The sequence below is a fragment of the Endocarpon pusillum genome (genome assembly GCF_000464535.1).
Source record: "Endocarpon pusillum Z07020 unplaced genomic scaffold C700255, whole genome shotgun sequence".
NCBI classification, from domain to species: Eukaryota; Fungi; Ascomycota; class Eurotiomycetes; order Verrucariales; family Verrucariaceae; genus Endocarpon; species Endocarpon pusillum.
In genome coordinates this window covers 170,800-188,208 of record NW_006913513.1, presented here as the reverse complement: position 1 = coordinate 188,208, position 17,409 = coordinate 170,800, and the positions used below count along the sequence as shown (strand labels likewise).

At 45.7% G+C, this 17,409-nt stretch overlaps 2 protein-coding genes across 2 annotated transcripts; one reads left to right on the top strand and one right to left on the bottom strand.

Annotated features, from left to right (window-relative positions):
- Positions 1 to 3,140: 3,140 nt before the first annotated feature.
- On the top strand, positions 3,141 to 8,495 carry EPUS_04481 (uncharacterized protein; the record flags this gene model as incomplete). Its single annotated transcript, XM_007787867.1, has 14 exons — positions 3,141 to 3,359; positions 3,454 to 3,991; positions 4,057 to 4,283; positions 4,337 to 4,616; positions 4,674 to 4,907; positions 4,970 to 5,763; positions 5,818 to 5,980; positions 6,031 to 6,568; positions 6,624 to 6,695; positions 6,752 to 6,867; positions 6,925 to 7,543; positions 7,596 to 7,676; positions 7,733 to 8,107; positions 8,168 to 8,495. The coding sequence occupies 14 exons, from the start codon at positions 3,141 to 3,143 to the stop codon at positions 8,493 to 8,495; spliced, it is 4,584 nt and encodes a 1,527-aa protein (XP_007786057.1).
- Positions 8,496 to 15,741: 7,246 nt separating this feature from the next.
- EPUS_04480 (uncharacterized protein) lies at positions 15,742 to 16,680 on the bottom strand (the record flags this gene model as incomplete). Its single annotated transcript, XM_007787866.1, has 1 exon — positions 15,742 to 16,680. One exon carries the CDS (start codon positions 16,678 to 16,680, stop codon positions 15,742 to 15,744), a length of 939 nt encoding a protein of 312 aa, XP_007786056.1.
- Between the last annotated feature and the right edge of the window lie 729 nt (positions 16,681 to 17,409).

The following is a 17,409-nucleotide window of genomic DNA, read 5'->3' as shown; positions in this document are numbered from 1 at the left end:
CGTGTCTAATGTGATAAGGTGAGAGAGACGACAAAGTGACTGGGGATGAACTTGCGAGCCTGTAATCAGCGACTTCCTTCACGCGAAGCAGTGGGGACTCACAGTTATAAAGATGCTTGAGGGTCGGTTCTGGTTATACTCAATTACCCAATAAGTGCGGGAGTAGTGAGAGGGAAGTTGATTAAAAATGTCTGAGTAAGGCGAGGGCCACACGTCAACAAGGTAACGACGATGCTTAGGACATGCTGTGAAAGCAGCTCTTGAAAAAGTTCTTCATCCTGTTCTTACAACTAATATGTACATCGCTGGCCAACGTCTCTGCCTCTAGCTTTCCCACCTCTGTGTATAATGCCTCGAGGCTGGAGGTAGCTCGAGAACAACAGCCACTGACGAAAAATCCACAGCTGTGGCGGCATCCACTTAACGCCAGGTAAGCTTCGCTAGCGATCATAGGACGGCTCACACCTTGGATTGCTGGGAGAGCGGGATTTTCAGACAGCATGACTTTTTTAGGCTATCTTTTTACCCAGCCTGGTGCTGTAAAAAGGCTTTCCGTGGCATTGGGCTTGATCTGTCCCAGTATTTGGGTTGCTCGCTTGTTTCTGGCTTAGCGTCTCGGAAAATTAAGATGCTATATCAGTATGGTTCGGCTTGCAAGCTTGGTACGCTAAATCACATCTTACTAGGGTAGGAGGCATACTAGGTTGAGTGCTACGTATTCATAGCATGGTTGGTGCTAAGATGAGCTAGTCAGGATCAAACGCGTCACCATCTGGCCTTCTCAAAGGTTCGCTTGTTGATATCCACGCGATCAGTTTTTTTAAATACAGCTATATCGTTATTTGCTTAGTGGCTGTGTACTACATTGCCCCGATGAAAAAAATACTAGCACCGCACAACAAATACTTCAGCCAGGTACCGTAGCTGTAGATGAAGCTTGGCGCAGATATGGTGCGTACTGGATACATCACCCGTACTCAGTACTACGCAAGCCCTCCTGAACATCATTACTGTTTTGGGATTGCCGCTGTCTGAGGAGCAGCTGAATGGCTAGCGAGTGGGTACCCAATCCGCTGCCAACTGTTTCGGATGTCGCCTAACGGGCCATCCACCTTCAATCATGACGAAAGAAAATGTCGCAATTGTTAGGGTGTAGGTAGTACATTCGCCGAGGCTGTCTTGCCCACGTGCTTACTGAACCGGCCCGGTTCTTCAACGTTATATGACAGTTGTATAGTAACGTGGCCGGACTACATATGCAACGGATACCCATCCGCAACAGAAATTGCTTGGCATTTTGGATCACAGCATATTACCGGTGATCTGACACTGCTAGCGTTATTATAAAGATAGAATTGATTTAAATGCTCAAATAGGCATCTTGCCCGCAAAAAAAATACTTGATTCTGGCCGTTTGGCCTATCTCTGTGTTGCTTTCGATAAATATCCATGGAATGGCTACGAATCAAAATTAAGGGGCTTAAAATTCTGGTAGAGATGGAGATATCGGCCCTAAACCGTTGCAAGTTGGGATCCGTTGCCCATGTGGTCCGGTTACGTTACCCCGCGTAAGAAATGGAACGAAACTACCAAGGTGTAGACATCCGTGTGTATGTTCCTAACTCTAAGATTACGACTCACAAATAGCGTTGGTCTTCTAGGCTGTGAAGGGCTTGCTTCTACCTTTTCAACATCAGTGCCCTCTAATAGGCCAGACAAGGCAAATCATTGTCTCACATTTTGGCTATCGGTCTTGTAGGGCCGAATTAAGGCGCCCCAGGTCACTCTTGCTGTCCACAGCACACTCAATCACAATGCCAACTTGCTTACTACGATATGCATAGCTGTGAAGCTGTCTTGTAAAGGGTAAGCGAGGACCACCAATAAAACCGCTGTGTCACCGATGATCCCAAATCCACAGTTATGACGTTTTGAGTACAAAGAACGGACAGAATATTGTTCCGTGGTGTTACGTATATTCTGACACGCTGGCTTGTATGCAAGTGGTTGGCCTCCTCTATTTGCAAATCCCACAAATCCTTCCCGCAGGTAGACGGGCCAGTATAAAGTTTAAATCAGCGCTGTCGATCACCTTTTACCTTTTCTTCGTCTTATTTTCTTTTTCGTGACACCTTGGCTTGCAGCAATCGAATTCAATGGTTCGAATACGGAGGTGTTGAATGTCTCACTTCTGCGATTGAATACTTTTCTTTTGTATGTCGATGTATCGATCTTGTGTCCCACCATCAGATTTCATGCAAGATAGAATTTGAAGGTTGAGGCTCTTTTTACCTATTCTTCGCCAAGTGCACCGAACGAGGGACCCCTGAGGAAGATGGTAGCGGCAGTGCTTAGCTTAATTTCGAAGATCACATCGGATACTACCCCAAAACCTGCTTGTCTGAACCTAATGTATGCCTTCGACGTCAACATCGGGCTGTTCGAGAATTTCCATTGCTTGGTACTGACGGACCATTCGGAGACTTGGGCGCAGAAACCAACTGTACAATTCTCCAGAACCATCTGAAAGCGGGGCCGAGGACATAACTTAGCATGTCTATGGAAGTTGATCTGTGTGATCTGCGACGTTGCGCTAAGCTCACGCCACTTCCACGCCACCTCCACAGCCTCCCCGCGCTCAGCATGCGCCAGGCCTGCACTAGGTCTGCACACGAGAAATGAGAAGGCTGCCACGTCACTTTCTGAAAGGTGCCAGCTTTAGTCCAGGCTGCAAACCGCTAGTAAAAATAACGAAGATTGATACTGTGTTCAATAATTATTATACTAGCTCTAATCGAAGGAGGTAGTAACTTATGTTGAATCATGAAGATCCTTCTTTACCACCCTTTATTCACATGTGTTAAATGGGTCAAGAACGATGCACAATTCCTAGTCTCTTCAAAGTTGGTAAAGAACTTCTTTTCCCGGGTAAATCAGGTAAATCGAGATTCAAGAACCTATGTGTCGGCCGTCTCGACACCTAATGTCAGACTAACAATACCGGTATATGACACCAAGGTATAAAGATAAAAAAAAGCCTTGACGATCCCCGTCCTCCTCACTCATAGCAGCGTATAGTTTGTCTTTCCCCTTCCTTTGAACTCTGCCTGTCGATGTTCTGTTGAAGCAGCTACATGACTATGGCTGCGCAATTCTCTACGTGTGCGCGTCTCGATGACACGTTTGGGCCCCATGCTGCGAATTGTCGAGGTGATTTTGATTTCACGCTACAATTTGAGGAGACTATTCTATCCATTCTACCTCTCGCAATCATTCTCATCATCGCTCCTCTGCGAATATGGTATCTCTTCAAGAAGGATAAGAAAGTCGTTCAGAGCCCGGTTCTTTCCTTGAAGCTTGTATGTATTCCTCCACAGACATTACCGATCTGAGCTATCCTTGACGCTTCTACGTCGGACTTGAAGAAAGTAGCTTATATGTCATAATCATCAGATCTCCTTCATCGCGTTTGGAGCCTTTCAGCTGGCTCTGCTGGTACTTTGGGTCAGGCCATCCGCAATCAGAACCAGAACAACACTTGCCACAAATATAGTCTCTGTGGTCGGTTCACTTCTGTTCTGTTTACTTTCCTACGAGGAACATGTGAAGTCCGTTCAGCCCTCCCTCTTGCTCAATGGCTATCTCTTCGCTACGCTATTATTCGATATTGCCCGTGCGAGGACACTCTGGCTACGGCAATACAACCATTACAACGAAGTGATTGCCATTGTCTTCACGGCTTCCGTTGCACTCAAGGCTGTGATTCTACTGCTCGAAGCTGTTGAAAAACGACGGATTCTGAAACCAAGGTACAAGGCTTATCCACCCGAGGCAATCAGCGGCATATATAACAAAAGCTTCTTCTGGTGGCTAAATCCGCTATTTCGAAGAGGCTTCTCGAATCTGCTTTTCATTGAGGACTTATATACTCTCGAGAAGCATCTTGCCGCGGAATATCTCCATGAAAGGCTGCAAAGAACTTGGGACAGAGGTTCGACTCCTGCACTCTAAGATAAACCTTCTACCCATTGTCAAGCTGACTCTGCGCACTTCTAGTGACCAAAAAAGGCCCCAATTCATTGCTTGGCGTAGCGTTTGTCACACTCAAATGGCCAATTCTGGCAGTTATTATTCCGCGAGCATGCCTCACTGGATTGAGCTTCTGCCAGCCGTTCCTTATCAACAGGGCCATCATTCTGTCCACGGAGCCTGTCACAGACAGGACGACAAACGTTGGCTATGGTTTGATTGGAGCGTATATCCTTGTCTATACAGGCATTGCGGTAGGTTTCATTCAGATTCTACTATTTTCTTTATGCTAATGGCGGGTGGCAAGATCTCAACGGGTCAATACCAGCACCTCACCTACCGAGCAATCACTATGGCCAGAGGTGGATTAATCTCTATGCTCTACCGGAAAGCTACAGACTTGAGCATGAAAGATGTTGATCCCGCCGTATCGATGACTCTCATGAGCGCAGATATAGAGAGAATTGTCCAAGGCTGGCAGAGTATGCACGAGATCTGGGCCAATGCAGTTGAAGTGGCAATAGCCATATTTCTTCTGGAAAGGCAGCTAGGTGTCGCATGCGTCATACCAATTGCTATTTCAATCCGTAAGCCGACGGTATAAATTCCTCACCGAGTCATCAACACTAATCTCTGAGCCGCAGTTTCGATGTTTGGCTCAATTATCGCTATGAATTTCATTGTGTCTCGACAAGCTATGTGGCTCCAAGCGATCGAAAAACGCATTTCTGCCACTAGTGCTATGATCGGTGCTATGAAAGGCATCAAAATGAGCGGTTTGAAACAGACCCTCTTCGACAACCTGCAAAATTTGCGAGTTCAAGAGCTGAACATCTCCAAGAAATTCAGGAAGCTTTTGATCTGGAATATGGCGTTCGGTAAGTGAGACAAGATGAAAATCTGGCTGGGATGAGAAACCTTGACTGACATGACTTTGTAGCATATGTCACTCAAATTTTTGCCCCTATTATTTCCTTCGCTCTCTTTTCCGTCTTGGCAAGAAACAACGGCAGTAGTACTACCTTGGACACTGCTCGAGTGTTCACTTCCCTTTCGCTCTTTGCATTACTTGCAGAACCTTTAGCATCACTTATCATGGCTCTGGTAGCTTTTATGGGCTCGGTAGGCTGTTTCACCAGAATCCAAGAGTTTCTTGACAAGGAAGTCCGCATCGACTCTCGAAAGAAGCCACTAGATCTCTTGCATGATGATCTTTCAGATGGCTCGCAGCCCCAGAGCATTGCCCAAAAAATAAGCACTGGGCCTGTGCCAGACAAGCATTTGTCGCTATCCTCTAAGCGTGCTTCCAATTCATTCCCTCGAGACGATGCAATTACCGTCCAAGACGGCTATTTCGGTTGGGATCCTAAGATGGAACCCCTGCTTAAAGGCATCACAATGAATGTTCCGCGACAGAAATTCACTATTCTGATAGGCCCTGTCGGATGCGGAAAGTCAACCTTGCTCAAGGCTCTTCTGGGCGAAGTGCCTTCAATGGGGGGAAGCATCCAGGTCTCGTCAACGAGGGTGGCTTATTGCGACCAAACGCCTTGGCACATGAATGGCACCATCCAGCAAAGTATCGTCGCCGTCTCACCATTCGATGAAAATTGGTACACTACTGTCATCCGGGCCTGTGCTTTACACCAGGATCTCAAACAGCTTCCGCGCGGAGACCAGACCATTATTGGCAGCAAGGGCATCGCCCTTAGTGGTGGGCAGAGTCAGCGTATTGTAAGTCAAATCTTTCATACTGAAGCTGCTTGGAAAATACTTACATCTTACCAGGCGCTTGCAAGGGCAATTTATGCTCAAAAAGAGATTGTCATTCTTGACGATGCTCTGAGCGGCCTCGATGCTTCCACTGAGAACCACATTTTTCATAATCTCCTCGGTCCGGATGGGCTATTGCGCCGTCTTCAGTCCACCGTTCTAGTTGCTTCATCTTCCGGTGAGTTTGTTCGCAGTGTTGATCTTATTCTAGAGCTTATACCCTTCCAGCCAAGCGGGTTCCATATTCAGATCACATCATCGCACTTGATCCAGCGGGCATGATCGCGGAGCAAGGAAAGTTCGATGATTTGAACTCGACAGGCGGATACGTGTCCACCTTTACCCTCCCAAAACCTGACTGGGACTACAACCCGGAAGAAGACTTGAAAGCTAGCACACAAACCTATGCATACTGTCCCCCAAATCCCCAGCAACACACGGACAGTCTCGAGGCGGAAGCCAGCAGACGTACTGGCGATGCGTCTATCTATCTGTACTATGTAAGATCAATTGGGTGGTGGCCAACGATCATCTTCATTCTGGCAATCACGGCTTTCATTTTCTGCCTTTCTTTCCCCAGTGAGTATTCACCTTTGAACCAACCAGGCTACGATTCAAAGCCCTCTAACGTACGAATCTCAGATGTCTGGGTGAAATGGTGGGCAACGGCCAATATGAGGGATCCCAACGGCCGCCTTGACTACTGGCTCGGAATCTATGGTCTTCTTGGAGCTCTGGCTTTAGTCACTCTCATAATGGGTTGTTGGTAAGCCACCCGGTAAATATACCCTACTCAGTTGCAGATTCTAACCTGTCATCAGGCAATTGATCATAACTATGGTCCCAAAGTCCGGAGAAGCATTCCATCACACATTGCTGAATGCAGTTCTCAGGTCAGACCTCCCTTCCTGTCACAAGATGGTTCCCGTGCTAACAGCCCGCTCTGCAGTGCTCCAATGTCTTTGTTCTCAAAAACGGATTCGGGTGTAATAGTCAATCGGTTCAGCCAAGATCTCCAACTCATCGATATGGAACTGCCCATCGCAGCTCTCAATACCTTCGCAAGTAATGATACCCTTCCTAGACCGAAGCACACGTCACTTACTTAAAACTTCATCAAAGCTTTCGTCCTTTGCATCGCCCAAATGGTCCTCATAGGCGTCGCCTCCAAGTACGCCGCCATCGCCTTCCCTATCGTCATAGCCGTGCTCTACGTGATCCAGAAATACTATCTTCGCACCTCTCGCCAACTGCGTTTCATGGACATCGAATCTAAAGCTCCACTCTACTCTCAGTTCACCGAAATTCTGTCTGGCCTCGCCACAGTTCGAGCGTTTGGCTGGCAGAGCGCGTTGGAGAAGAAGAATCGTGAGCTTTTGGATCGCTCGCAGCGGCCATTCTACCTTCTCTATGCCATTCAGCGCTGGCTTACGCTTGTGCTGGATTTAATTGTTGCCACCATCGCTGTCTTATTGATTGTCCTGGTGGTCAAGCTGCGAGGCACGCTTAGTGCAGGCTATGTCGGTATCGCCCTCCTCAACGTTATCATGTTCAGTCAGAGTATCAAGCTCTTGGTGACCTTCTGGACCCTGCTGGAGACTCACATTGGAGCCATTGCCCGCATCAAGATCTTCCAAGAGGATTCGGTGCCGGAAGACCTGTCGACTGAGAATGGCATCACGCCACCGTCTTGGCCATCAAAGGGTGCGATAGACTTTTCGCAAGTTTCGGCAGCGTACAAGTAGGTTTGTCCTCCCAGACGCGCTAATAGCTTCCTAACACTTATTGAACAGGCCCACTGAGCTAGTATTGAAGGAGGTCTCCTTATCTATCAACGCCGGCGAAAAAATCGGAATTTGTGGAAGGACCGGAAGGTAAACAACACCGCACCGATGGTGCACAAATGAGGAAAGGCTAACTTTATCTACAGTGGCAAGAGCTCTTTGATTCTTACCCTCTTCCGTATGATCGAAATGACTAGTGGCCGCATCACTATAGACGGTATCGACATATCCACAATCCCGAGGCAAGATATCCGCTCGAAGATTGTTGGCGTCTCACAAGACGCTTTCTTGCTGAAGGGATCGGTCCGTCTCAACGCCGATCCTTATCAAACCCAACCCGACGAAGCTATCTACAGCGCACTGAAGAGTGTACACTTACTGAGTATCGTCGACGAGAAAGGAGGGCTGGACGCAGATATTGAAGGACTCTTTTTATCTCATGGGCAGAAACAACTCTTCTGTCTTGCAAGAGCAATGCTTCGGTCAAGCACCATTCTCATTCTGGACGAAGCCACAAGCAAGTAAGCGTTACCCCCGCTTCTGAAAGCATCCGTCAAATTCTAATCTCTTCCTCTCGCCAGCGTCGACGGCAAGACCGACGAAATCATGCAACGTGTCATTCGCGAGAAATTCTCTTCGCATACTATCATCGCCGTTGCCCACAAACTTGACACGATCCTCGATTTTGATAAGGTGGCCATGCTTGACGGTGGCCGATTGATCGAGTTCGACGATCCATACACACTACTCAACAGGGGTTCGGCGTTTAGCAAATTGTACAACACCACCATGGCAGAACAGCACACGGAAGAGGTGGAGGTTAATTTTGCTGACTTCATGACGTCGAGGAACAGTGTCTCGTCGTCGAGGACATTACGGTCGAGCCATCCAGGCAATGAGAAATCGTAAAAATGTACAGTGTTTACACAGGAAACGAGTCACCAAGTCATCTAGAACAGGGTGTCCACTCAATTCAATTTAGTCAATTCAATCAGTTCAATTGCTTGGCAAATCATTCAATTCTGTGCTCCAGTCAGTTCAATTTGGCATCTGTAGAATTGTCAATTCAGTCAATTTGTATGTGTAGAAGACAATTGGGCCAATTGCGAGCCGAATTGGCCAGTAAATGGTGTAGAAATCAATGTAATTGGTAGAGCTATCTTTATGCTCAATGCTGGTGTTGAGCTTATTGCCTATTTCAGTAATATGTGTACGTGAGAATAAAATATTTATTGTTCTCCGCAAATTGTAAATCCTATACCAAAGACTAGGGACCAACTTTGACCACGAATTACTATCTAACAAAATATTTCTATATACTCGGACCTAGCTAGCTGTATTCAGCGTCTTCTATTCTATCTCTAACATAATGTCTAATTCTATAAGATCGTCGTTGAGTCCATTTCCAGAAACTCCGTCCGACCTGGGGTCCTTTGGAGTAGGATCCTCTATCTCCGCAGAACAAATGTGTACTCCAACTCCAACAAATGCTTTTTCAGTTATTCAAGCTCGGAATCCTCGAAAGCGAACTCGAAACTATGTTTCGCCTTAAGCAGAATCAAAACGGGCACGAACTTTACTCATATAGGCCCATGGAAAAGAGGTGGTATTAGAAAACGGGTCTGACACACGATGCTATTGGGAATGTAACATCTGTCAAGAGCGATATGTTGGTACTTTAACAACAAGTCCAAAAGAGTATTTACGAAAGAAATATGGTATTAGATTGAATAGTGAAACTCCTTCTTCATCTTAGCTATCTGTTATTGATCAACAACGTCAATTTGCGAAGATCTAAGAGCTTCAAAATCTGCCTGTAGTAATCAATACATCTTTCTAAGATCGCCTCATCAAATAGGTTATAATTTCTCATGCCTTTTTTAATATAGTCACTAATAAGCATTTTCAAAGCTTATTCCTTTCGTCTTCGAGCCTTACAAATAAAATCCTGCCCTATCTACCTACTAGTAACAGCACATTACGAAATTAGATTAAGAATAAGTTCAAAAAGGCTAGAAACAAGGTAAAGCATATGCTTCGGAAGAGTTAAGGAAAAATTTATATCTCTTTCAATATTTAGACCTCCCCTAACGGCTATGCACTCGCCGGAATTGTTTCATACTTCGTTAATAATGACTACCAAGTTAGAGCTATCTTACTTGGTATTCGCAAGGTCTATAGAGAGCATTCAGGCGAAAATGTTAGTCATATAATCGTTAACGTTATTCGCGAATTCCAAACCGAATCTGAACTTGGCGTGTTTGTTCTTGATAACGCCGGCAATAATGATACAGTAGTTCACTACATCCTTAATAAACTTGAATTACATAATACGCATAAAAAAGAGCACTGCCGACTACGCTGTTTAAGTCATATTATTAATCTTGCTACACAAGACTTTATATTTGGCCAGAATTTAGAGAAATGATTATAAGAACATGCTACTATTAAGGAGAGCGCAGATATCAAAGATTTATAACGCAGCTAGGTGTCTCAGGGCCTTATTGGCCAGCTTCAAAACCTTATTTCGTTAATTCAAAGTAGCCTATAGCGTAGACAGGCGTTTCGCAAGATAACAGGCACAGATATGGATCTAAATAAGCAGAATTTGATGCTTATTCAAAATAATATTACTCGATAGAATTCTACATACAACATGCTTACTTGCGCGCTAGAGCTCAAGGATTATATTTAAGTGTACGTTAATAATTGTCGAGCAAAACGTGATTCAAAAGGCAGAATAGCAGATAAAGCTATTTAAAAGCATCCTCAGCTTACAAAGGATGATTAGATAATGCTTCAAGAGCTTTACAACGCTTTACAGCCGTTCAATGAAGCTACAAACTTCTTACAAAGCAATAATAAGGGCGCTAGATATGGCTTTTTGTGGGAATGCCTCCTTATGATCGAATGGCTGCTGTTGATGCTCGAAACGCTTAAGGAGGAGAAGGGTATCAGAGATCGAATTAGGCTATCTGCAAATAACACGTGGAACAAGATAAAAAAATACTACGAAGTAACTGATCTCTCTCCTTATTACATTGCTGCTATTATCCTTAATCCTGCTTATAAATAGAGATATTTCGATATCTATTAGAAGAATAACAGATACTGGATTTCTGAGGCCAAGCAGCAGATAAAGGCGCTATAGGGTAGATACAAGATACAGCATGAGCACGCAGTTAAGGAGAAGCAGTTTCTGCCTGCGGCGAAATTCTCTCCTAAAAAAGGCTTATTCAAGAGCTTTTTAGCCTGCGGCCAGTTGAGAGGCAATGAAGATGAGGCAGCTAATGAATATACGGCTTATTGCCAACTACCTACGCTCAAATCAACGCCTCAAAATCTCATTATTTGGTGGAGAGAGCAAGAGCCCTCATTTCCGCTTCTGGCTACTCTTGCGTACACTATCCTTGCTATCCCTGCGATGAGCGCTAAATGCGAACGCGTATTTAGCTCTGCGAAGCTACTTATTACGCCAAATCGCAACAGGTTGAGCCCAGATACCATCGAATGGTCCGAATGCCTCCGAAATTGGTACAACAACAAGGTTATTTGAGATATAGAGAGTGGTAAGTATAGTCGATAGGCTCTATTTAAGTGCTAACAGCTTAAATACAGCTATATCCTCCTCCTTGGCGCCTCATCTTTCTCCTCCTCCTCCTCCTCGCCGCCGTCGAAGTCGAAATAGCGCATATCCATACAAATTGACTAAATTGTCAAATCAGTCAATTCAATTCAATTCGAGGGCGCTGATTATGTAATCAATTCAATTCGAGGCCTCAAATTGACTGATTTGAATTGATGGATACCCTGTCTAGAATGTATAGCATCGTGCGCTGGTCGAACAGTTTTTCAACTCTGGTCTTATACCATGCCAGGTCAGAAATCTGAATGTAATCTGATCCTCACACTTGAGGTTGATACTATCATGTATTTAGGCGTAAACTAATACGGGCAACCAAATCAAAGACAAATTCTAAAAGTATTTTAAGATCCTTCTAAACATGGTAGAAAGGAACACGTACAAACTTAAATCGACCAGAAGCAATGAACTGTATACAGGAAACCCTAAGCGCGTCCAATAGTGGAAGACGAGGGAGAACTTATCTGATCAAAGGGCGTGACAATGGCAGGTATCCAAGCAAAATGCGGCCGCAATAAATCCATCCACATAACTCTACTACTCTCCAAGGAAAACATGTCGTGATTTTCAAAATGACGGCCCATTTTCCTGTGCGAAGCCCAAAAATCACCTCTTTCCCAAACATTACAAGTTCTTTACGATACCGATCTCGATGGTTCTGGAGCACATGGCAGAGTTTTGGGCTTGATGTCTTAGTTTGGGGCCAATGGCCGGCCTGTACGAGGAGAGACAAGGCTCGATGTGACCTGGATTAGTACGTACAGGTCTGGTGTCAGGAAAATCCGTCTCAAGTATCTCGGCCGGTGGTCCTCTTTCTTCCCGATCCTGGGTTCCTCGACAGATGATTACACACAAGACATTAGTGCTGAAGGATGGGGGCTTCTCTGTACCTTTTTCTAGAAGGTGATAAGGAGTAGGTGTTCTTGCATCCTAGAAAGGATACAGAGGAGAACAGGGCGGTTGCCCAAACGGGTAGCTGTGGAGATCCTTTGTTTGGATTTCCTAAACGGGTAAGATCGTAGCAGCCTCTATCCACCACTCTGTCGTAAAATGCAATCTTTTTCTAATTGGTTGCTGCAGCCGCTGCCGCGCTATAAGCGCACCTTATACAAACGCTATCAAGTTATATCCGTCCATTCAAATCTTATGTCGTTTTGAGTAGACGCTAGCGGTTACTTTGACCAATTAGAAAAAGATTGCATTTTACGACAGAGTGGTGGATACTGATATGATAGGGTGGCGCGTAGGAAAAGAATCCCTGTTAAGAAGCTTCATGAATCATGGCGGCGATGTGGTATGCTACGCCTCAGATCCAATCCAGATCGTACTCGTTATGATTGGTCGCCGTCAGGAATGCAGCCGAGCGCTCGTGACAGGGATCTCCACACCATCAGACCTGCACGTCTTTGGCAGCTCTTTGCGTGCCGCTCTCAGCCGAACACGCAAGCTCCCCCTAGCCGAAGTACAATGTCAATCATTATCGGGTGTAACCCGGCGCGGGCACTGAGACGAATATGCAGTACAAGTAGGTGGTACGCTGCGTCAAGGATCAAGACGGTCCGAAGCTTGGTGCCAAAATTTACGGGACTTCTCAGATCCCCTTCCTCCCCCCCCCCTTCTTCATTCCTCTATTTCTCTACTAATACTCACTCAAATTTAGGAAATAATGGATTCTGAACAGGGAAATAGGCGCCGCGTCTGCCGAAAGTCTTATTCGATTGATCCTCCTTCTCCTGCGGCCTCACGAACGCCAAAAACGATGCTTGATACGCCGCGCCGTGCGCGCCTTCTTGCTGACGCACGCCACACAGCTGGCAAATTGCCTCGTACAGAGCTATTTAAGATACATAATGTATCTAGAACAACTGGCTATCGAATCATTCAAGAAAGAACTGCGCGCCGCAGTGAGAAATTCATAATCAAGGTCGCAAAAAGATACTTGCTCTACATGAATATGAAGCTATCAAGGCTATTGAAGATGCCAATTTTGGCTTTGCTTTGGTAAGTTATTTCAGGGTAGCAAAGATTATTAGTATAGTTAATAACTTTGAATATATAATTTAAAGAAATATAAAGAATTTTGGTATAAAGACTTATATAGCTATATAGAAAAAAAATACTCTTATAATTCTATATTAATGTTTAAATTATATAGAGATTTAAATATTAATATTAGTAATTTAATATGTTTAAGAAGTTTTAATAATATAACTAGTCTTAAATTACTATTTATTTATAATAATAAATTTAAATTTATTATTAAAAGGGTTATAAACCTTGAAATGCTCTTTTAAAGACTTAATTTAAATTAAAACGCTAGAATTAATTAGTATATATATAACATTATTAGATAGAATTTCAAGAGTCAGCTCTACTTTTATACTAGCTCTGATATATGAAGACAGCTTGTTCAAACTGATTACATAATTATTCTTGAGCAAATCGTCGCTTCTGAGTAGGATAAGAATTGCGTTTTGATTAAAGATAATAATAAGCCTTATAGAACAAAAGGCAAAGGATTTAATAAAGTTAAAGCTCTCAAAACCCGCCTTAATATCTAATAGGAATCAAATCCTCTGAATTCGCTAGATCTCAACCCTATTGAGACTATTTAGAGAATAATCAAGCAGAGGTTGTTGAAGTCCAGGGGGGTCATCTTCGAAGAAGCCATTCTGCGCCGCGCCATCCAAGAGGAGTGGGATAAAATAACCATCGAGGAGATTAATAGGGCTATCTCAACGATGCCAGATGCAATGGCTCGGAACTAGAACAAGTCAATAGTCCATAGATTGCTAAAACGTAAGCTGAGGAGTCTATCTACAGTGCGGCCAGCGCTCTACTCTATATACTCCTCCATCGTACACAAGGGGTGCTACTAGTTAACCTGCGCAGAGGATCCGACGGAGTATCTGCAGGGCCAGAAGCGGTAGCTTCCCTCTGGAGGAGATTGTACTTCCCTAAAGGGGTCGTATCAATCTCCTGTTCCATGGTACTCGTACGGGGAGCCACGTGCCGTACGGATGCCTCTATCGGCGGCATAGTAGCTTGACGGCAAGAGTTCCGCGTGCCGTTGTGGATACGCCATCGGCGCTGCCATCCGAGTGCGTGGCTGGTCCCGTGTATTTCCTGCGCCATAGCAGAGGAGATACTCCATCCATCACACCAGATAGAGTAGCTGCCCTAAACGAGCGAAATGGGCGCCCTATCCTTTATTAAATAGCCGTGTAGCATAGCAGGAATCTGAGAAGTCCCGTAAATTTTGGCGCCAAGCTTCGGTCCCTAAAGTTTATGTATCAAGGTTTAAAAGGTCCTTCCACTCAAACGGCCACGTTGTTTAACTAAATTGTCGGAGATGTTCCCGACATGAGTGAGTTGCTTGATGCTGTCTGTGATTGGCTGAGGCATGAACCATTCGAGCGTACGGATTTCCATATGGGTTTATACAAGCCGCGCCTCAGGGTCCATTCAAGCTAGTTCATCCGGTTTCAGCTGCTACAGGCCGGTTCAAGACATATTTCTTCCAATGGTGATTGCTGAAGAACGCCCGATCTCGAGGAAGAAGCCAGAAGCAGTCGATGAGGAACCACCAATCGTCCGATTGCCAGCCTTGCCCTGCCGCTTTCCCGATCTCGACAACGTAGCAAAGATCTAGCCAAGCTATTCTCAGGGTTGGTAGATGAGAGCTATGGTACGCGAGAGGTGAAAGTTTGTTGCGGCCTTTTGGCTATGTTACCCGAAAAGGTGAGGGTTCACGACGACTTTTGGCTATGCCACGTAAAAGGTAAAGAGTCTATAACGAACTCTTGCAGCGCCGTAATGCATTTCGAGGAAGCTGGTACCCTATGGCGTGCACTCTTGAGCGGAAAATAATCCTACTTTCGCGAGACGAAGGACGGCGACATTGGAGGATGGCAGGGAGGGGCCGATAAAAGCGGCGGGCCAGCGCGATCCCTCTCTGGACGGCGCTAGACCCGATCGCGTAGATCCCGGGCGAGCGGAAAGCCATGTCCTGTGGTCGATTGCGGAAAAAGAGGTGGTAATGCGATCCATGAAGAGTGAGAGCCGTGGAAGTCGTTTGAGCACGCAACCTTGAGTACTACTAGAGTACCCGATTTTTGCCTTGGCTGCTGGAGGATCTTCGTTGCTAATGTTTATGCTGATAGCATTGGTCTCTAAGTAGTAACCATATCGGAGCTCCATACTTCAGTCTTCGGCTCTTGGAAAAGAGGATTTGGGGTAGATAAAGAGAAGTCCTTACAGAAATACTAGTACCAGCAATCGATTTGGAAGTCAATCTTCCCGGGCGCTGTGTATATTTACCATGCGGCCGTCGTCGGAGCAGAACATCGTCATAGCGACGCTTCATGATCGGAGACCTCCCCGATTGAGCCAGATACTAGTATCCTATTTCAGGGTGACTCGTGCGAAGTAAAGCCAGCTTCCTGAGCTTGAAACGGCTCTTTAGCGTGACATGTTTTCTTGGGAGAGCAATGGGAGCACTGAGCTGAGATTTCACGTCTTCTCGATACCAATCACACCATCACCATTGGTGATAGACGTATCCGTATCAACCACTCCAGCGCCCTGCAAGACTTTGACGACCTCGGCCAAAACTTGCCTATCGACCCCTCTAGTCTCATCCACAAACTTGGCCTTTGTCAACCATTCCCTGGCATCTACCTCGCTATAATAGCATCCTAGCTCTCCGGTCCCCAGCATCCTGACACCAACCTCAGCGTCACTATTGAACCTCTTGATGCCTCGATCAAGCACCTCGAATACTTTAGCCAACATCTCATCACTTTCTGGTCTGGGGAACCTCTTCTCACTCGCCGCAATGTGCCAGCTCGGCCACGGCGTGTAGATTTCTCCAATCTTCTTAAGCGGCGAGCCCTTGGGATGGAAATGTGGTTTGGTGGTGAAATGCTCCCACATGAAGAAATCTGCTGTGGGATCTGCACATTCTTTTCCGGTGACGCCAGCGATCAGGTCGGATAAGGGGCCTAATGGGACGATGTCAAGAGTCTTAGATTGTCCCGAAGATGAGCTCCATCCTTCCTGTTGCGCCAGCACAGAAGCCATGATATGACTACCGCTTCCTAGCCTGCTGACACCAACCTTCCTGTGAGTCTGTAGGTCGGCGAGGCCACCGATGTCCTCTCTGTTCCTGCCCGTAACTATCGCCCATCGTAGTGGATTTTGTACCCATCTCCCGACGATCTTGTATCCCCTCTCTCTCTGTCCTTGTGGGGTGAGAAGACCTGCTACCCAGCCTTCTGTAAGTCCGATTGCGAGATCAATGGAGTCGGAGCGGAAAGACGTAATCATGTGGCCTGTACCGGACGGGAATGGCACGAGCTGGACAGGGAATGGAAAGGTAGAGAGATGGAGAGGTAGGAGGTAATGTTCCGGCACGTAGCCAATGCGAAGAGGTGAAGAGGAATCAAACATCCTCACAAGGAGTATCGTATATTCTAGATGTTGATAGTCTGACTTACTGCTTTCTCTCTGTTAGAAACTTGGTACATCGTGTGATGCGTGGTGCAGGTTGTTTTTGTAGCCGCTCAGTATGATTTATGTTGAGAAATATCACCCTTCTGTTGATGGTGATCAGGATCTAGATCAGAGTGGATTGCTTAGGCAAAGAAGAGGGTTCAAGTTAAGGGCTCACGAGTCCCTCCGGGCCTTCGACGAGAATCCAAGGGGCCGATGGGGCCGAAGCTTGGCGCCAAAATTTACGGGAGTTCTCAGATTCCTGCTATGCTACACACCCCTTTAATAGGGGATAGGACGCCCATTTCGCTCATTTAGGGCAGCTACTCTATCTGGCATTGTTGAGATAGCCCTATTAATCTCATCCAGAGTTATTTTATCCCACTCCTCCTGGATAGCCCTGCGCAGAACAGCTTCTTTGAAGATGACCCCCCTGGACTTCAAGCGCTGCTTTATTATTCTCTAGATTGTCTCAATAGGGTTGAGATCAGGCGAATTAGCAGGGTTCATCTCCTATTTGATCCCTAGAAGGTCCTTGAGTGCTTTAACCTTGTTAGGACCCTTGCCCTTGGTACCATGAGGCCCGTCATTATCTTCGATTAATACGTAATCTTTATCCTAATCAGGAGCAACGATTTCTTTCAAAATAGTCATATAATCGCTCTGAATAAGACGTCCTCCTACTCC